Source organism: Lactuca sativa, chromosome 1 (genome assembly GCF_002870075.4).
Source record: "Lactuca sativa cultivar Salinas chromosome 1, Lsat_Salinas_v11, whole genome shotgun sequence".
NCBI lineage: Eukaryota > Viridiplantae > Streptophyta > Magnoliopsida > Asterales > Asteraceae > Lactuca > Lactuca sativa.
In genome coordinates this window covers 219,517,377-219,537,602 of record NC_056623.2, presented here as the reverse complement: position 1 = coordinate 219,537,602, position 20,226 = coordinate 219,517,377, and the positions used below count along the sequence as shown (strand labels likewise).

At 39.5% G+C, this 20,226-nt stretch overlaps 1 protein-coding gene across 1 annotated transcript; it reads left to right on the top strand.

Moving 5' to 3' along the window:
* The first annotated feature begins 253 nt into the window (after positions 1-253).
* On the top strand, positions 254-20,006 carry LOC128128412 (uncharacterized). The gene is made up of 3 exons (XM_052767303.1): positions 254-310; positions 19,329-19,528; positions 19,835-20,006. Exons 1-3 carry the CDS (start codon positions 254-256, stop codon positions 20,004-20,006), a joined length of 429 nt encoding a protein of 142 aa, XP_052623263.1.
* Positions 20,007-20,226: the final 220 nt, after the last annotated feature.

Here is a 20,226-nt window from a genome sequence, read left to right as displayed (position 1 = left end):
TCTAAATTGTTAGAAAGAGCAATTATCAAATGTACATTGACATATTGAAGTAAAATGGAATTTTCTTGAGTTGGAAGTTGACTAGGGTTAGTCAACTAGCTGACATGTACATATAATCATTTCATTTTGATTTTGATATGAATAACTTGGAATATCCATTAAGGAGTTTTGTAGCATGTTGAGCTTTCCTTTTGGAACTAGCATGGCCAATCATAGAAACTCATATGTCAAAACACTCCCATAGTTTACTATCATGAATAGAAGTGTCAAGAAGAAGAAAGCCAATTGCCCATGGTCTAAAAGGCGATTGGTATACCTAATCTATGCCCAAATACATAGGACAAAGGAAGGCTTATTCTAAGACATGTTATGAGAGTTGCTTGCTTCCATAACAAGAAAAGGACTAAGAAATTAAACTTGCCAAAATATATATTTAAGGTGAAAGGACTGGAACATGAAGAAGTTAAATTTGATCATGGATCACGAGCCTGTGCTACTTTCCATTGGATCAAAAGATAACTAGTTCTTCAATGTTTGTTATTCAATCAAATATATGGATTTATAATGCCGTCAAAACATTACTTCTAAACCTTGAGTGTTTTACTCAGGATTAGTATTGATATTTGGAAGAATGTGAAGTCACTAAAATGAAGTAAGAAGACTAAAACATGGAGAAGATAATTTGATCATGAATGCCAAGCCCTTGCAACATTCATAGGATCAAAAGACAACTCTTTTCAAAAATGTTTAGTCTATGGTATTACAATTGAAATTGTTTATACTATAATTCATGAGATAGTTCTAACTTATTTAAATGTGGAGCATTCTAAAATGTTAAAAAAAGTCATGAAATATATGAAGCTAGTATAGTAGCAATAGTTCAAAATTGATTCGAACATTTGAATAAGGTGTATTATTGTGAATATATGTTGATGTTAGCTCAACTAATGGATCGTTCAGATTGACCGTAATAAGTACTTATTCAAATACATCCAAATGTTTGGGTGAAATGTATTTGTGGAATCATAGTCTTGGATACATAAATGAGAAATGCATTACCAAGTATCCAGTTGGATAAGATTTTGGATATCATTTGACCTCGAGTCTTATGATAAATGCAAATCTTGTTTATCAAGATAGATGATGATTGCGTCACTAGGTGATGAGAGTAGCTGTTGGAATTAGTTGACACTAATGGACCAATCGGATTAACCACGATATATTGTGAGACCAACTTCGTATGAACGTGAGTCTAGAACCTTTCAAGTGTTCAGAGCTCTCATTAAGAGAAGTTGAGAATCAATTGGGCAATAGGATGAGACACTCATAGTGAGAATCTCAGTCCAAACTTTATCAATCATCTAAGTAATTGTAAAAGATTTCACGGTCTGTCTCCACCCAAAACACTGCCACTAGGAAGTGTTAGTTGGATGGAGAAACAAATCGTTAATTGATTTTGTACTAGATGAGTCGAATTATGCATACTAACAATTCATGGATTGTACGATGAATAGTGTTACAAGAAGTCCTTTGGTCTTGTGCCAACTAAGTAGGTTCTTGAAACACTCTATGATATGTGAAATGGGATTCTATCCTCACTGCAATATATGGAAGTCTACGAATATAAGGCTTATGCTCGTCGTTGAAGCGCTTGACAATTTAGGGCTTTGAATAGAGTTGTGTTATATCGTTGGAGATCCCATCAAGCATTTTGGATAATTGTTTAACAACCTTCTAAGAACAATGTGTATGTTGCTCAAAGGGCAGTATTCCAAGAGAGGGAGCTGATTTCAAAAAGGGCTAGTGGGTGCCAATTGATCTTGATAAGATTCAAGAGTCAACCAATGAAGAGCCTAAAGTTGGACATAACATTAAATTTGGAATTGAAAGAGATATTAAGGAAACTGACATATTTCCATTTTTCCTTATAGATCTGATAGAAGACGTCATGGACCTAGTTATATAAGAGTTTATATTGCTAAGGTATTTGAGTCACTGGTAGATAGCAATCAAGGTGTACCAGCTATCGGAAGCTATGGTAGGCTATAAAGGTAACAACATATAAAGAGGAATTGGAAAGCGAGATTCAATCCATGTATGTTGTTATTTGGTAGACCTTGTACTTGACCTTAACCCTTAGGTATAAGTGGATCTTCAAGTAGAGACAATCATGGATAGGAACAAACACATAATTAAAACAAAATAGGTTTTGAAGGATGTGTAAGCTTAATAAGTTCATTTATGGACCGAAATAAGCATCTCGCAAGTGGGATCATTATTTCAATGAGAAAGTTCAAGGAGTTTGAATTTCGATAATCCCTATATATATCAAAGCGAGTGGGAGTAATTGGAATCTTTATTTCATCGAGAAAAGCTCAAAGAGTTTGAATTTTGATAAACATAGATATGCCACATATATGTCAATGCTAGTGGGAGCACTGTAGTCACCCTTCTATTGTACATAGACAATGTATCATTTATAGGAAACTGTATTCTAACTTGGTAGGTGTAAAAGCTTGGCTTGGTTTGAGAACTATTTCACTATGATATACATGGGAGATACAAAACACGTGAATAACAAGGATCGCTGGAGATAGATCAAAGTGATTCATTGGATTAAGCCAAAGTACATGGAATGTTGAGGAAACTTGAAATGGAGTTTAGGCTTGTAAAAATATGGCATGACATTGAGCAATGCTAATGTCCTGCTTCTACTATTGAGCTAAAGCAAATGATTCGTGTCCCACAAGCTTCTGCTATGGGATCGATCATATATGCCATGACATGTACCAGATCTAATGACTTGTATGTCTTGAGCATGATAAGTTAGATTAGATCAATTTGGAAAGAATCAATGAATCCAGATCAAGAACATTATTAAGTGTCCTTGGAGGATAGAAGATATGATCTTCATAGTATGGAAAAGATCATTGTAAGGGTTACATTGAAGCTAAGTTCCATACTAATAAAGATGTTTCCGTTTGCAGTCGGATTTCGTGCTTCTCTGAATGGTAAAGTTTTAGCTTAGAATAGTACAAAGTATTACACCATACTGAATTTATCAAACTTAGAGTATGTTGCGGTTGGTTAAATTGCAAAGAAGACAATGTGGCTGAAAAAGATTCATTAGTGACATCTTTGTTGAAATTCAATCATTGATGGTCCTTATGAAGTTTCTTGGAAGTAAGTAGTGATTCAAGACTGTCGTGAGTATTAGTGGATTGTCAATATTGATTGGACATAACATAGAGATTGCGCTAATACTCATGAGTGCTTAATAGAGATTTAAGTATTGGACCAACCCATGCTTAGATATTACTTCATGGATTCAGTCATGAGTAATTCTAAGACGATAATATCTTCTATTCTTCAAACCTAGATACATGTAAGGTTTAGTTCTATGATTCTGTTATGCATTGGACTACTCCAATGCTAACCGTAACTGGTAGTAATAAAGGGTATGTTCATGTATGACATGATGAAATAGACAAAAACTATGTAGTCAAAGTTTATTTGTTCTTTCTGCCTTAATAGGATAAGCGATATCTATGGGCCCCTCGATGATTTGGTGCTAACATCCAAAGAGCCTGGTCAAGCCCTGACTGGAATTGATGTGTTCGATTTAGTAGTCAGATGCAGTCATCAAAAATGTATATCGGGAAACATAATCTTGAATTCTTGAGATTGACCATTATTGATGTCTCAAATTCATATATATATCATAGAACGAAGGGATAGTTGATCACATATCTAAGGGATGAATCCTGATTAGATCAAGAGTTTGGTAGTTGCATTGGATGGATAAATCTCTATTGATTATTGGAGAAATATTAGTCCTCATATAGTTGATGACTTGTCCAAGTGGGAGATTGTTGAAATAGTGTCCAAGGTCATTAACTATTGGTAATATTTCAAATAATAGTAGGGTCCTTTTGGGTTACCCTCAAGACCCAAATTGAGTAGAATAAATAAAGGAGAAATTGGTTTGTTAATTATTATGGTTAATAATTAATTAGAAACTAATTGGAAGTATATTTTAGAAATATATTTTGGGAATTAATTAACAGTTTAACTAATTAAAGGGTTGAATGTTCATTAATCGATAGTTGGTTAATCAGGAATGTTCCAGAACCTTATGGAATTAGGGTTGGATGGAAAATCACTCCATCCCACATGGGAAAGGAGTGAGATTTCGTGGTTATACTCCCATCCCACATGGGAAGGAGTACTAAACCCTAGGAGGCATTTAAGGCTATAAATAGGGCCTTAGGGATTTCATTCCTCCATGCACCTTGGCTTGAAGCATTCGCCAACCCTTCTGCCTCCCCCTGTTAGGGACGATTTCTAACCCCATTGGGTTTGTGAAAATGACCCTTCTCCTAGTTATTTTTATTCCACTCTTTGGTGTCATTAGGTGTGATACCATTAGAGGGATTCTGGTTTGGGTCCTTTCATCCAAGAAACTTAATGGTGGTTCAAGATCTCAAGCATGAAAATCAAGGGCTACATAAGAGGTATGTTTTCTTACTTATGTATTAGTTTTCTAGGGTTGATGTAATTAGCATGAAGCCATAGATCCATAGGATGCATGTATACTTAGGTATATCGTTGTTTCGATTTTTCCGCTGCCTAGATTTAGAGTATATTTGATGCGTAGAAAACCTAACAACAGTAATGATGGGAATGTTTAATTATGGTATACTGTTTCAGAGGATGACGAGGTGTGCATACCAAATCATGGTAATTGTTTGATTGGTAATCCATTCGTTGTAGGTCAGAGAGATTCAAAATGTTTTATGGTACGCAGCATGACTCAAAATGTGAAAGACCCTGTTTAATGGTTTAGTCTAGGTATACTAATTAGTGGTAGTGTCACACCCCCGAACCAGACGGCGGAAACGTCCGAGGGCTATTGTGACTCAATTGAATACCATCACAATGAATATACATGAAACATAACATCATACATTACCAAGCATTGAAATATTACAACTGGTAGCGTTTACATTCAGTACATTGATCCATAATATTAAATGCCCAAAAGTAAATCGTTCGATACTAATTAAAACAACAGCAAGACGTTACTGAGTACATTTTTCCTTTTTGATTTCCTGTTATCTGAGAATACAAGTATTTTGAAAAACGTCAACATATGAAATGTTGGTGAGTTCATAAGTAATGTTTGAAATATAATGGTTTGTATTGTTTTGAAAATCACCAGAAAATCTGATATTTTCTGAAAAGAGCATAGTATAAAAAGTGTGGAGATCTGTAAGTATGCTTGTTTGTGTGACAACCCTATATTTTTCAAAAAATATAAAGAACGCTCAAAACCGAGTTATATTGAAGAAATTATAACCACTCGTATATTTACGACACGCCGTTAAAACATTATTTGACGTAAAAAGTAAAATCTCAATAAAATGCATTTTAGCCTTAAGAATCTAAACAAAAGTCGTAGATCTCGTTGAAAGGTGAGCCTCCCCCACTGACATTGTAAAAATCTCGGCACATGCCGAAGGGAGGGCGAACACCTTGCTGGCGGCTCCAATAGTAGAGGTGGCTTCCCCACATGGGAATGGGTCCTGGTTGATATGGGACACACATCTACCCTTGGTCGAGTTCTTGTACAACAATAGCTACCACACCAGTATCAAAGCCGCCCCATTCGAAGCCCTCAATGGCCGCAAGTGCATGTCACCTTTGTGCTGGGCCGAAGTGGGGGACACACAACTAGCAAAAGGACAAGCAACTGACAACACGCTCACTGGACCAGACATCATAAGGGAAACTACGGAGAAGATTGTTCAAATCCTAGAACGCTTAAAGCATCAAGGGTTAGACAAAAGAGTTACGCAGATAAGAGACGAAAACCCTTGGAATTCCAAGTTGGAGACCATGTCCTACTCAAAGTCTCGCCTTGGAAATGTTTAATACGCTTCGAAAAACGTGGGAAACTGAACCCTAGAAACATCGGACCATTCGAGATCCTTGCCAGGATCGGTCCAGTGGCTTACAAACTTAGACTACCTCAGGAGCTCCACAACGTACACCCTACCTTTCACATATCAAACCTAAAGAAGTGCTTATCCGACGAAACCCTGGTCGTCCCTCTAGAAGTTATGAATTTTCCTAAGTTTCGTAACAGTAGTACAGGGCTAAAAACTCAAATTGAAGATTGAGTGTTATTTAGCTATCGCCACCTAAACGGAAGTTGAAGATCTCCACAGTAGTAATAAAACGATAAAAAGACAAACGAAAACCGACGTCGAATAAAGAACCTATGAATTTTTAACGGACTTTAGGATGCCCGGCCTATTAAAATTATATCATTAAAAATAAACTCAAAACTAGCCGACGGAGTCTAAATGAAAGTTGTAGAGCATAATCTCACCTACGCGTGGATATAAAGAACACGAAAAACGGAGCTCGTACGCGAAAGTTACGGAATTTAGAAGATGACAGACGGGATTACGCCCCGCGTAAAAAGGGAGTACGCCCCGCGTACTAGGCCCAGAGTCGAGTCCCATCGGCTGTCCCCTCTACGCTTAGCTAGACCCGAGTCGTAAGCCATGACGCATTATTACGCCCCGCGTAACCGAGGTACGCCCCGCGTACTGCGTACGCCCAGCGTACTTCGGTGGTACGCGCCGCGTACGGGGAATTTCCAGCCTATAAATAGAGAGGTTAAGCTTCGAGTTTTTGCACACATTCACAATTCCTCAGTCATTCTCCCATACTTCTAAGCTCCAGTGACCATTCCCTCACCTCCGTTTCCGCACTCGAGCCCCCGACGAAAGATTTACGCTACAGAGATCCCCGAAGAGCCCGAAGACGCAACTTTCCGCGGTCGAAGTTCTGCTCAACCCTAGCCTCTCTCTTCAAACTTAACGAGTGAGTTCATACCCCTACTTTTCAATTCTTTTCACACTTTAGGGGGGAATACAAGTACATTGCAAGTCAAAGTATCGTTTTATAAACATAATTATAATATCTATCTTATAGGGTTTTGATACAAATATCTTTATGTTTAAAGGACTATTATATCACCAAGTTGTTCTTACAAAATGGAAACATACTTTTTGAGAAACTATAATGAGTATAGTTATCAAGTTATTCATACATTTTACATATACATCTTGACAAATGAAATACATTCAAAGGAAGTAAAGTCTTTATTTTCGTAAATTTGTTTATACCAAAAAATGTGAGACATTCAAACTTCAACGTACTTGTATGTTTGCATTTCAAGTCCTGTATTACATACCATAATCTCTTGGAGGGAGAGCGTGATACTTGTGTATAGATCTATACGGGATTGACAACCCCGCACCTAAACTATTAACTATAGTTAGACCGACAGGTTTGGGGTGACAAATGTCATAACACTACAACACCTGAAGCATGTTGTTACAGGCCGTCAGTGTCATTAGTATGGTTATAAAACTCACATAAAAGTATAAAAACAAGATTGATTTACGAGATTCATATATGCATTGCAGTTTGCTACTTTATTTTCATACAAAGTTGTCTTTGTCATTCAAGTACGAAACATACCAATACATACCCATTCTGGAAACTTTTCGAATCATTTATAGAAAATATCGGATTTTATGAAAACCCCGTTTTACCAAATTGCTACCAAAAAGGATATACTTTTCAACTCGAAACCTTCATGAACTCACCAACTTAATTGTTGACACTTTTTCAAAACCACTTGTATTTCTCAGGGAATCACTAATACAGGTAACTACCAGCTTTTGGAGGAGGAACACTAAGGATGTTTTATTATTGAACATTTATCATCATATTGTAATATTCTTTTGCTAATATGTATAACGCAACAATATACGTTTTCATTATATATATGATGGTTGTGTTACTTTCTTTACAATATTCAATTGTTGTGATACTACGTGAGGTCATCAACCCCCGAATGTTTCCGCCATTCTCGTTTGGGGGTGTGACAGTTTGTTTCTATAAATGTAAATGTAAAATTTGTTAAACTCGGTATGCATTTCGTAGGTGTATTAATTGAAAACCCTAGGAAAACCCGATGTTTTCCTAATACTTTGAATCAAGCGTTTTATATTTTGTTATTTCGTTGCGACGTGTGTATTCGTTGAGTCCCAGTGACATTGTATTAATTATGGATTGTGAATTGTTATAAACACACATTAATGAAAATGACTAGTTTACAACTATACAAACCATCCCTTAGGCGTCGTTCGCACTATTCACTTAATCCAATCACCCCGACTTCTCATAGCCCCACAACCGAGGAGGAAAAGAGGGTGTGGAGCCCGCGATATTTTCATAAGTCGTTCAAGGCTATCGTGAATGCGAAGGGCCCTTAGCCCGACTCGCATTGGTGAATTCTCGACTTCGCTGGCAATACCAAGGGACCCTTGGGGCCCAATAGCACAAAAGCCATTGAAAGTCCTTTTACACGGAATTAGGTCATATAAGACCCAACTACATGTAAGCGAGTTTCCTTCGGGCCTAAAGATCATGTGATTGCGCTAGCTAGGCCCAACAAGCACGATTTGAAACTTTCGGGCCCAAAGATGGTGTATCGACGTCTGGTGTATTCCCACGTGTGTATTGACTACCCGAAATTTCCGCGTGTGTATTGAATTCCCGAAATTTCCGCGTGTGTATTGAAGTATCGTCGTGTTATTAATTTCGGATTCGTTATTGATTCGAGACCGAATCAGTTCGTTTGATAACGATTTTGGAGTTGAAGGTGTATTATATTTTGCCGATAGTCGTGGTACTAGTATTCCATCCTAACAAATTTATTGTTTCAAATCACTAGAATTTTTCTTTTGCAGCCCCTCTCTTTTGGATAAATTTAAAATTTTGGCCCTTTGCATAAAAGAATTTCCGTTTTAGTCCTTAAACCATTTTTCTTGACACTTTAGTATCAAAACTTATTGAAAGGGTATTTTTCAGCTCAAGTTTATTTGAAAAACAGTTTTAGTCCCTCAAGATGAAGTTTTCTCGGCTGAAACCTCATTTTTTGCAATTTTTACATTGTTGGCCCTAAAGAGAAATTTTTTGCATCTTTAGTCCTTTTTGAATATGAAAAGCATTTTTGACCCTTGAAATGGACTCGGAGCACTAGTAGTCCCCTGTTTTACAGAAAAATACAGTTTTAGCCCCTCTATTTTGAAAATCTCGCAATTTGGGCTTTATTGGGCCGAAAAGTTCATTTTTGGCCCATTATGCTTAAATTTTCACATTTTAATCCTTCAAAAGATAATATTTCCAGAAAATACATTGTTGAAACTGTTTTGACTCATTTCAACCATCAGAATTTGTATTTTGTCATTTTGGGCCCTTTAACTTTATATTTTTAACATTATGAGTCCAAAAATGGGATTTTTAGCCCAAAGAGTTCATATTAACCAACTTGGTTATTTTTCTAGAGTTGATTTGTATGAAATAATATGACTTATACTTATTTCATTCAACATGAGGTAAATCTCGGTTTTTAGTTCTTTTGGACTAGATCCAACACAATAATCACATAAGAACATGTAAATAAACATAGAAATCACACAAAACATACATATACTCATAGATCTACACATTTGCTTGTATTCCCCCCCCCCCCCCCACAAAACTTATAAAAACCGAAAAATAGGGGGTATGAAGCTCACCTTGAGTTGTGGTTTCGATTTGAAGAAGAAAAGAGAAGAGTTTGTTGCTATTTCGGCCCTAGCAACATTTTCTTGGAAGATCTAGAATTTAGGGGGTTCTAAGATACAAGATCATCATTTCTATTGAGTTAAGAAGAGATTTTTGGATAGAAGAAGGAGTCTAAAGTGTGGATCCAAGCATCAACTTACCTAGATGATGATTTTTGTGAAGAATCCTCCTTGCAAGGCCCTTGAATCTCGAAATTTTTGAAGGGAAAGTGAAGGGATTTGTGGTGTGTTCTTGAGAGTGTTTAGGTGAATGATTATGTGTGTGTGTGTGATACTCTTGGCTGAGAGTAATAGAAGAAGAAGAGAGAGAGAAGTGAGAGGACATGCATGGAAACATGTGAGATAAGCTTGGATATCCCATAGGTATTAAGGAGGTGGCTAATCCTCCTTAATTCTCAATTTCTTCTTTTCTTTCCCTTTTTTTTCTACTTTGGCTGAGAGATAGAGATGAGAGAGGGAGACTTGGGCCTTTGCTTGTTAAATCCAAATCATGGGCCCATATTGATTGTTTTTCGGTCCATTGGACTCCTAGGGTGCCTCATGGCCCAATTTGGTTGATTAGATTAGTTATGGTCCAATAAGGGTATTTTGTTTAATTCTAGGCCCATTATGGCCCAAAATGTTGAAGTAAATGAAAGTGGGTCCAATTAGAGCCCATTTAAGGATTCTAAGCCGAAGATAGTCAAATTGGAAGCTTATTGGTCCATTGGGCCCAATAAGGAAGTCCTAGTCCAAAGTGGACCCAAACAAGAACTTCTAGGGTTTCCCATTTGCTTGTTGACTATCTGTAATGCTTGTATGGTGTATTAGATTGCAAATTTTGTTGTCATAAAGTATGCATCATACATGCTCTTAAGACTTTGATTCATAATTTTTACTAAATTGTTGTAGTTACAAGGCACAAAATTTCTAGTTGTGACATCATCCCCCCGTTAGAGGGAATTTCGTCCCGAAATTCTGTTCGAAAGCTAGATTTGAGAATGCTAGAATAGGTGAGGGTACTTTTGCTTCATTTGATCTTCATGTTCCCACATGAATTTTGGCCCACGCTTCGCGTTCCACTGTACTTTCACGATCAGGATGCGACTTTGCTTAGTACGCTTCACCTCCCTGTCCATGATTTCAACCGGTTCTTCAACGAACAGGAGATTCTCGTTGATTTCAATCTCGTCAATGGGAATGACGAGTGTTTCATCCGATAGACACTTCTTTAGATTAGAGACATGGAACACGCGGTGTACACTGTTTAGCTCTACGGGTAGTTGCAGTTTATATGCCACTGGACCTATTCGGGCGATGATCTCAAAAGGTCCAATGTATTGTGGGTTCAGTTTTCCCTGTTTTCCGAAACGAATAACTCCTTTCCAAGGTGAGACTTTTAATAGTACTCGATCCCCGACCTGAAATTCTAAGGGTTTCGCCGTTTATCGGCGTAGCTCTTTTGTCGGTCGCGCGATGCTTGTAATCGAGCTCTGATTTGAACGATCTTTTCCGTGGTTTCACGAATGATCTCCGGTCCCGTTAGCGCCTTGTCCGACGTATGTTCTTTTCCTAGTTAGGTATCACCCACCTCAACCCAACATAACGGTGATCTACACTTACGCCCGTATAGTGCTTCGAAAGGAGCGACCTTGATGCTCGATGGTAACTGTTGTTATACGAGAATTCGACTAAGGGTAAATGGGTATCCCAAGACTTCTCAAAGTCTATCACACATGCGCGAAGCATGTCTTCGAGCATTTGAATGGTTCGTTCACTTTGACCATCCGTTTGTGGATGATAAGCGGTGCTCATGTCGAGATGAGTTCCTAGGGCTTTTTGGAGTGATTGCCAAAAACCTGAAGTGAACCTACTGTCTCTATCCGAGATAATAGACACTGGTACTCCGTGGAGTCTCACGATTTCTCGAATGTATAAACATGTCAATCTCTCCATCTTGTAGGATTCTTTTATTGGCAGGAAATGGGCATATTTCGTCAGTCGGTCGACTATTACCCATATGGTGTCTAGTCCATCCGACATTTTAGGTAGTTTGGTCACGAAATCCATATAAATTCCTTCCCATTTCCACTCAGGGATTACCAGTTGCTGCAATAATCCTGAGGGCTTCTGGTACTCCACCTTTACCTTGGCACACGTAAGGCACTTACTAACATAGGAGGTGATTTCCGCCTTCATGTTAGGCCACCAATAGTGTTGTTTGATATCCGAGTACATCTTGTTTGAGCCGGGATGGATGGAGTATCGCGTCTTGTGAGCTTCCTTCATGACTACTTCCCTAAATCCTCCGAGTTTAGGGACCCAAATACGGTTCATGAAATAGTATACTCCATTCTCCTTTGCCTCTAGGTACTTCTCCATTCTGCGCCATGCTTCGCTTGCTCTATTTTCCGTCTTCATGGCCTCTGACTGGGCTACTGCAATTTGAGTGGCTAGGTGAGATTGAATGGTTATTGAGAGAGTTTTCGTACGACGATTAGAGTACTCCTTCCGACTCAATGCGTCAGCTACCACGTTGGCCTTGCCTGGGTGGTACTTGATTTCACACTCGTAATCGTTTAATAATTCGACCCATTTTCGTTGCCTCATGTTCAACTCTTTCTGGTTCAAGATGTGCTGGAGACTCTTGTGGTCCGTGAAGATGGTGCACTTCGTACCGTAAAGGTAATGCCTCCAAATCTTCAGGGCAAAGACCACGACTCCCAATTCTAGGTCATGGGTCGTATAATTCACTTCGTGCGTCTTTAGTTGGCGGGATGCGTAAGCTATCACCCTTCCACGCTGCATGAGAACGCAACCTAAGCCCTGATTTGATGCGTCACAGTAGACCACAAAATCTTCCATTCCCTCCGGTAGTGATAGTACCGGGGCACTACAGAGAGCTTGTTTCAGGGTTCAGAATGCGACTTCTTATTTGTCCGTCCATTTGAATGGTACGCCCTTTTGTGTAAGCGAGGTAAGTGGCTTGGCGATCTTAGAGAAGTTTTGAATGAATCTCCTATAGTAGCCTGCTAGACCCAAGAATTGACGGATTTCCGTGGGTGTTGTCGGGACTGCCCATCCTTCAACACCCTTGACTTTAGAGGGATCCACATGAATTCCATCTTGGCTAACAACATGACCTAGGAAGTTCACACTACGAAGCCAGAACTCACACTTGGAGAGTTTTGCGTATAGCTTTTCCGATCGCAGAGTTTCTAGGATTTGTCGGAGATGTTGGCCACGCTCTTCTTCGCTTCGGGAATAGACGAGAATGTCGTCGATGAAGACAATGACAAAGTTGTCGAGGAATGGTCGACAGATCCGGTTCATCAGATCCATAAATGCGGCAGGGGCATTTGTTAGACCGAAGGGCATTACGACAAATTCATAATGTCCGTAACGAGTTCGGAAAGCGGTTTTTGGAATATCCACTTCCCGGACTTTGAGTTGATGGTATCCGGACCGTAGATCTATCTTAGAAAAATAACTAGCTCCTTGGAGCTGGTCAAATAGATCGTCGATTCGTGGGAGTGGGTAGCGATTTTTAACAGTGAGTTTATTTAACTCTCTATAATCGATGCACATTCTAAAAGATCCGTCCTTCTTTTTGACAAAGAGGAATGGAGGTCCCCATGGCGAGTAACTAGGTAGGATGAATCCCTTGTCCAAGAGTTCACTGAGTTGGCTAGACAATTCCTGCATTTCAGCAGGAGCTAGCCGATAGGGTGATTTAGCGAGAGGAGTTGCTCCTGGAACGAGGTCAATTCGGAACTCCACTTGTCTCTCTGGGGGTACTCCAGGAAGATCTTCAAGAAACACGTCTGGGAAGTCACATGCTATGGGAATGTCTTGAACGTTAACCTCTTCCTTGGTTTTATCCACTATGTGAGCCAGGAACGCCAAATTGTTCTTTCGTAGATGTTTCCGTGCCTGGATGCACGAGATGAGGCGAAGGTTCATGCTAGGTTTGTCTCCGTAAATTACTAGGGTTTCGTGATTGGGAAGGTGAAGGAGAACGACCTTCTCGTGACACATAATTTCAGCATGGTGGGGGCTTAACCAGTCCATGCCAATAATCATGTCGAAACTCCTAATGGACACAGGCAGTAAGTCTATTCGAAAGACGTGTTGGTTCAGGGTTAGGGTACATCCGATGTAGATTTCCTCGGTGGATTCGGTTTTCCCATTGGCCATTTCCAACGTAAAGGTTTCATTGAGCTTCTGGGGTTGTTGTTTTAATAAATGCTTAAATCTATTGCTCACGAAACTTCGCTCTGCTCCGGTGTAAAATAGGATGCATGCATAAGTGTGGTTTAGGAGAAACGTACCGGTAACAACAACGGGGTCCTGAATCGCCTCTCCCTGACCCATGGTCAGCATCCTTCCTGTTCCTCCATTTCCGGGATTGTTGTTGTTAGGGCAATCTCGGCGGAGATGCGCAGTCCTCCCACACCCATAGCAGGTGTGGCTAGGCCCTGCATTATTGCCGCCGGTGGTGATGTTGTTGTTGTTGTTACTGTTTCCTTGTTGTTGGTTCTGGGGAGGGTAAGTCCTGCAATACCTCGCCGTGTGTCCCCTTCGATGGCAACTGGTGCACTGCAACTCCTTGCATTCTCCATTGTGATGGAAGCCGCACTTGTTGCACTTGGGAAGATTACCGGAATAAGGTCTGGGAGCATTTGAAGCAGCTGAGGCTGGAGAATGTGGTGTGGCTGGAACCGGTGCGGTGGCAGCATTAACTGCCACTGTCTGCTGCTTCTTAGAGGTCTCGGGGCCCTGACGCCCCTTCCTCTTGTTGTTCTTCCCTTTCTTGCCATCACCTTCCTTCTTGCCTTCAGCCTCAGCTGGCTTCTCACCCTTTTTGTTGTGATGGTCATACAACTTCTTCGCCAATCTTTTTGCACTGTCAAATGTTTCGGGGTTTGAAGCTATCACATTTCCTTGGATTGGTGATGTTAGTCCCCAGATGAATCGCTCAATCTTCTTTCCTTCCGAGGTGATCATACCCGGGCATAACAGAGATAGTTCACTAAATCTCGATATGTAGGCATCGATATTCGCATTCTGCACAGTGAGGTTCCACAGCTCTTGCTCCATTTTCTGAATCTCACCTCGTGGGCAGTATTCAGCCATCAACATTTCTTTCATTTCCGACCACGGCATGGAGTTGGCTACAGGGAGTGTCATGGCTTCCACGTGTCCGTTCCACCAAGTGAGCGCCTGATCCACAAAAGTGCAGGCTGCGGACTTCACCTTCATCTCCTCAGGACAATCGCATATCTCGAATACCGATTCCACCTTTTCGATCCATCGCTTTAGAGTGATCACCCCTCCAGTGCCGTTAAAGGTTCGTGGTTTAGCGTTTGTGAAGTCCTTGTAGGTACATGTTTTGGTGGGTCCTTGATTCATTCCATTGTTCGAACTCCCGACCCCTTGCCCGTTGACTCCTCCATTGTTCCCCTAATGAATTTGTGCCATCGCTGCACTGACCGCAGCAGAGACTGTTGCCTGGAATGCGGTCGAGTCAACTTCAGGTGGGGTTGGTCCAGGGTTTCCGCGAGTAGGTCGGTGAAGCATCTTCTTGTCGCTAAACTGAAAGATGTTGAGTGTACGTGGTTTCCGTGAGGTTGTGATCCTACTGACTAGGTGTATGGCATGAACTTAAGTACTTATATCATTTAGCATGCTATCATAGATTCGCAACACATAGCAATTTGTAATATCATAACAAAACACGTAAAAGTTCACTAATATTATCCTATGCCTCTTCCACTATTGCAGACTAAACATACGTTCTCTTATTGGTGATAAAGGGGTTTATTTTTAAGTTCCCTAGCTATCGCGATCTCATCAGAACATGTGTTAGTTATACCTTGGAGGGAATGTAGTTGATCAGGCTACATCCACTTCTTGATACCACTAAGAACAGTCCTGAATTAACCGGGATACTAGCGTGATCTTGTTTGGTTCGGCGTTATGTTCCCATTCCTAATGCAAGCAGGGGTGTTTAATTGTTGTGTTTTACTTGTTTTTTTCAGAGTTGTGTTAGTCCTTCTTTTCGTTTATAGTTGCATATCAATGTGTGGCTAGATATGCTAGTTCACTATAAACAAAGCTCTGATACCAACCTGTCACACCCTCGAACCAGACGGCGGAAACGTCCGAGGGCTATTGTGACTCAATTGAATACGATCACAATGAATATACATGAAACATAACATCATACATTACCAAGCATTGAAATATTACAACTGGTAGCGTTTACATTCAGTACATTGATCCATAATATTACATGCCCAAAAGTAAATGGTTCGATACTAATTAAAACAACAGCAAAACGTTATTGAGTACATTTTTCCTTTTTGATTTACCTGCTACCTGAGAATACAAGTATTTTGAAAAACGTCAACATATGAATGCTGGTGAGTTCATAAGTAATGTTTGAAATATAATGGTTTGTATTGTTTTGAAAATCATCAGAAAATCCGATATTTTCTGAAAAGAGCATAGTATAAAAAGTGTGAAGATCCGTAAGTATGCTTGTTTGTTTCTATAAATGTAAAAGTAAAATTTGTTAAACTCGGTATGAATTTCGTAGGTGTACTAATTGAAAACCCTAGGAAAACCCGATGTTTTCCTAATACTTTGAATCAAGCGTTTTATATTTTGTTATTTCGTTGCGACGTGTGTATTCGTTGAGTCCCGGTGACATTGGATTAATTATGGATTGTGAATTGTTATAAACACACATTAACGAAAATGATTAGTTTACAACTATACAAACGATCCCTTAGGCGTCGTTCGCACTATTCACTTAATCCAATCACCCCGAATGAAAATGACTAGTTTACAACTATACAAACGATCCCTTAGGCGTCGTTCGCACTATTCACTTAATCCAATCACCCCGACTTCTCATAGCCCCATAACCGAGGAGGAAAAGAGGGTGCGACGCCCCCGATATTTCCATAAGTCGTTTAAGGCTATCGTGAATGCGAATGGCCCTTAGCCCGACTCGCATTGGTGAATTCTCGACTTCGCTAGCAGTACCAAAGGACCCTTGGGGCCCAATAGCACAAAAGCCATTGAAAGTCCTTTTACACGGAATTAGGTCATATAAGAGCCGACTACATGTAAGCGAGTATCCTTCGGGCTAAAGATCATGTGATTGCGCTAGCTAGGCCCAACAAGCACGATTTGAAACTTTCGGGCCCAAAGATGGTGTATCGACGTCTGGTGTATTCCCACGTGTGTATTGAATTCCCGAAATTTCCACGTGTGTATTGAATTCCCGAAATTTCCGCGTGTGTATTGAAGTATCGTCGTGTTATTAATTTCAGATTCGTTATTTATTCGAGACCGAATCAGTTCGTTTGATAACGATTTTGGTGTTGAAGGTGTATTATATTTCGCCGATAGTCGTGGTACTAGTATTCCATCCTAACAGATTTATTGTTTAAAATCACTAGAATTTTTCTTTTGCAGCCCCTCTCTTTTGGATAAATTTTCAATTTTGGCCCTTTGCATAAAAGAATTTCCGTTTTAGTCCTTAAACCATTTTTCTTGACACTTTAGTATCAAAACTTATTGAAAGGGTATTTTTCAGCTCAAGTTTATTTGAAAAACAGTTTTAGTCCCTCAAGATGAAGTTTTCTCGGCTGAAACCTCATTTTTCGCAATTTTTACATTTTTGGCACTAAATAGAAATTTTTTGCATCTTCAGTCCCTTTTGAATATGAAAAGCATTTTTGACCCTTGAAATGGACTCGGAGCACTAGTAGTCCCCTGTTTTACAGAAAAATACAGTTTTAGCCCCTCTATTTTGAAAATCTCGCAATTTGGGCATTATTGGGCCGAAAAGTTCATTTTTGGCCCATTATGCTTAAAATTTCACATTTTAATCCTTCAAAAGATAATATTTCCAGAAAATACATTGTTGAAACTGTTTTGACTCATTTCAACCATCAGAATTTGTATTTTGTCATTTTGGGCCCTTTAACTTTATATTTTTAACATTTTGAGTCCAAAAATGGGATTTTTAGCCCAAAGAGTTCATATTAACCAACTTGGTTATTTTTCTAGAGTTGATTTGTATGAAATAATATGACTTATACTTAGTTCATTCAACATGAGGTAAATCTCGGTTTTTTGTTCTTTTGGACTAGATCCAACACCATAATCACATAAGAACATGTAAATAAACATAGAAATCACACAAAGCATACATATACTCATAGATCTACACATTTGCTTGTATTCCCCCCCCCCCCCACAAAACTTATAAAAACCGAAAAATAGGGGGTATGAAGCTCACCTTGAGTTGTGGTTTCGATTTGAAGAAGAAAAGAGAAGAGTTTGTTGCTATTTCGACCCTAGCAACCTTTTCTTGGAAGATCTCGAATTTAGGGGGTTCTAAGATACAAGATCATCATTTCATATGAGTTAAGAAGAGATTTTTGGATAGAAGAAGGAGTCTAAAGTGTGGATCCAAGCATCAACTTACCTAGATGATGATTTTTGTGAAGAATCCTCCTTGCAAGGCCCTTGAATCTCGAAATTTTTGAAGGGAAAGTGAAGGGATTTGTGGTGTGTTCTTCAGAGAGTTTAGGTGAATGATTATGTGTGTGTGTGTGATACTCTCAGCTGAGAGTAATAGAAGAAGAAGAGAGAGAGAGAAGTGAGAGGAAATGCATGGAAACATGTGAGATAAGCTTGGATATCCCATAGGTATTAAGGAGGTGGCTAATCCTCCTTAATTCTCAATTTCTTCTTTTCTTTCCCTTTTTTTTTCTACTTGGGCCGAGAGATAGAGGGGAGAGATGGAGACTTGGGCCTTTGGTGCTTTAATCCAAATCATGGGCCCATATTGATTGTTTTTCGGCCCATTGGACTCCTAGGGTGCCTCATGGCCCAATTTGGTTGATTAGATTTGTTATGGTCCAATAAGGGTATTTTGTTTAATTCTAGGCCCATTATGGCCCAAAATGTTGAAATAAATGAAAGTGGGTCCAATTAGAGCCCATTTAAGGATTCTAAGCCCAAGATAGTCAAATTGGAAGCTTATTGGTCCATTGGGCCGAATACGGAAGTCCTAGTCCAAAGTGGACCTAAACAAGAACTTCTATGGTTTCCCATTTACTTGTTGACTATCTGTAATGCTTGTATGGTGTATTAGATTGCAAATTTTGTTGTCATAAAGTAAGCATCATACATGCTCTTAAGACTTTGATTAATAATTTTTACTAAATTGTTGTAGTTACAAGGCACAAAATTTCTAGTTGTGACAGGTAGTGATTGTATATAAAGTCAATTTTGTCTAGTTTACGGTTGGTATGTGTTTACGGCCGTAAACTCCTTACGGCCGTAAAGTCTTTTCGGTTGTAAGTCTTGGCTATAAATAGGGCGTTGTGTCAGACTTTATATGTTGTTGATGCCTTCGTGTTTTCTCCAAGTTGTATCTGACGTTTTATTGCTTTAAGGCGTATACAAGCTTGGTTCGTTTTGATATATTGTTTATTATTTCATCTTTGCTTCTGTTTTTCGTCTTTGATCATTGGTAGATCTATTTTTCGGAGTTTACAATTGGTATCAAAGTTTAAAAATTCTGTTCTTAATCACTTATGTGTTGAAAAGGGTATCCTGCGTCAATTTAGTTCAGCTCATACACCTCAACAAAATGGTGTTGCTGAAAGGCGAAACAGAACACTCAAAGACGCTGCAAGAATGATGTTGTGTGACTCCAAGCTACCTGTTTTCTTTTGGGTGGAGGCGATAAATACTGCTTGTTATGTTCAGAATCGAGTGCGCATCAACAAAGCTCAAATGAAAACCCCGTATGAAACTTACTATGGTCACAAGCCATCGATCAGTCATTTTCGAGTATTTGGCTGTCCTTGCACCCTACTTCACCTAGATGCCAATACGAAGTTCAATGCCAAAGCCGATGACTGCTATTTTGTTGGGTATGCTGCACGTACCGCTTATAGAGTCTATAACAAGAAAACCAAACAGATTGTGGAATCCTATGACGTGCGTTGGTTGGAAGAGAATGACACAGGCGCAAGAGTGGGTCCGGACTAGTTGTTTGATTACACGTCACTTTTCAAATCCTTAAACGTGTATTCAAATGATGTATCTAGAACTGATTCACATTGGAAGAGTATCTCTGAAGATGAAGACGAAGAAGTCGTATACAAGCCTGTATCTAAACCTTCTAATTCATCTTCTGTTGCATCTGAGGGGGAGCCTTCTGCTGCAATTGAGGAGGAGTCTTCTGCAACATCTTCGGAAAAGTCCTCTGCTACTCCTTAGGGGAGGCCGCTCTTGGAACGTGGCAGTCCTCAATCATACCATACTGATTCTTCTGATGCTGAATCGAGACCTCACATATCTTCAGAGAAAGAGTCCGTTCCAAATGATGCTTCCGTTGTCTCTTCAACCCTGATGGAATTACTCTTTCCTGACCTTACTGCAGATAAGTATGTTGCAGAACCATCTGGTTCTACTCAACAAGCAAATGAAGGAGGTCTTA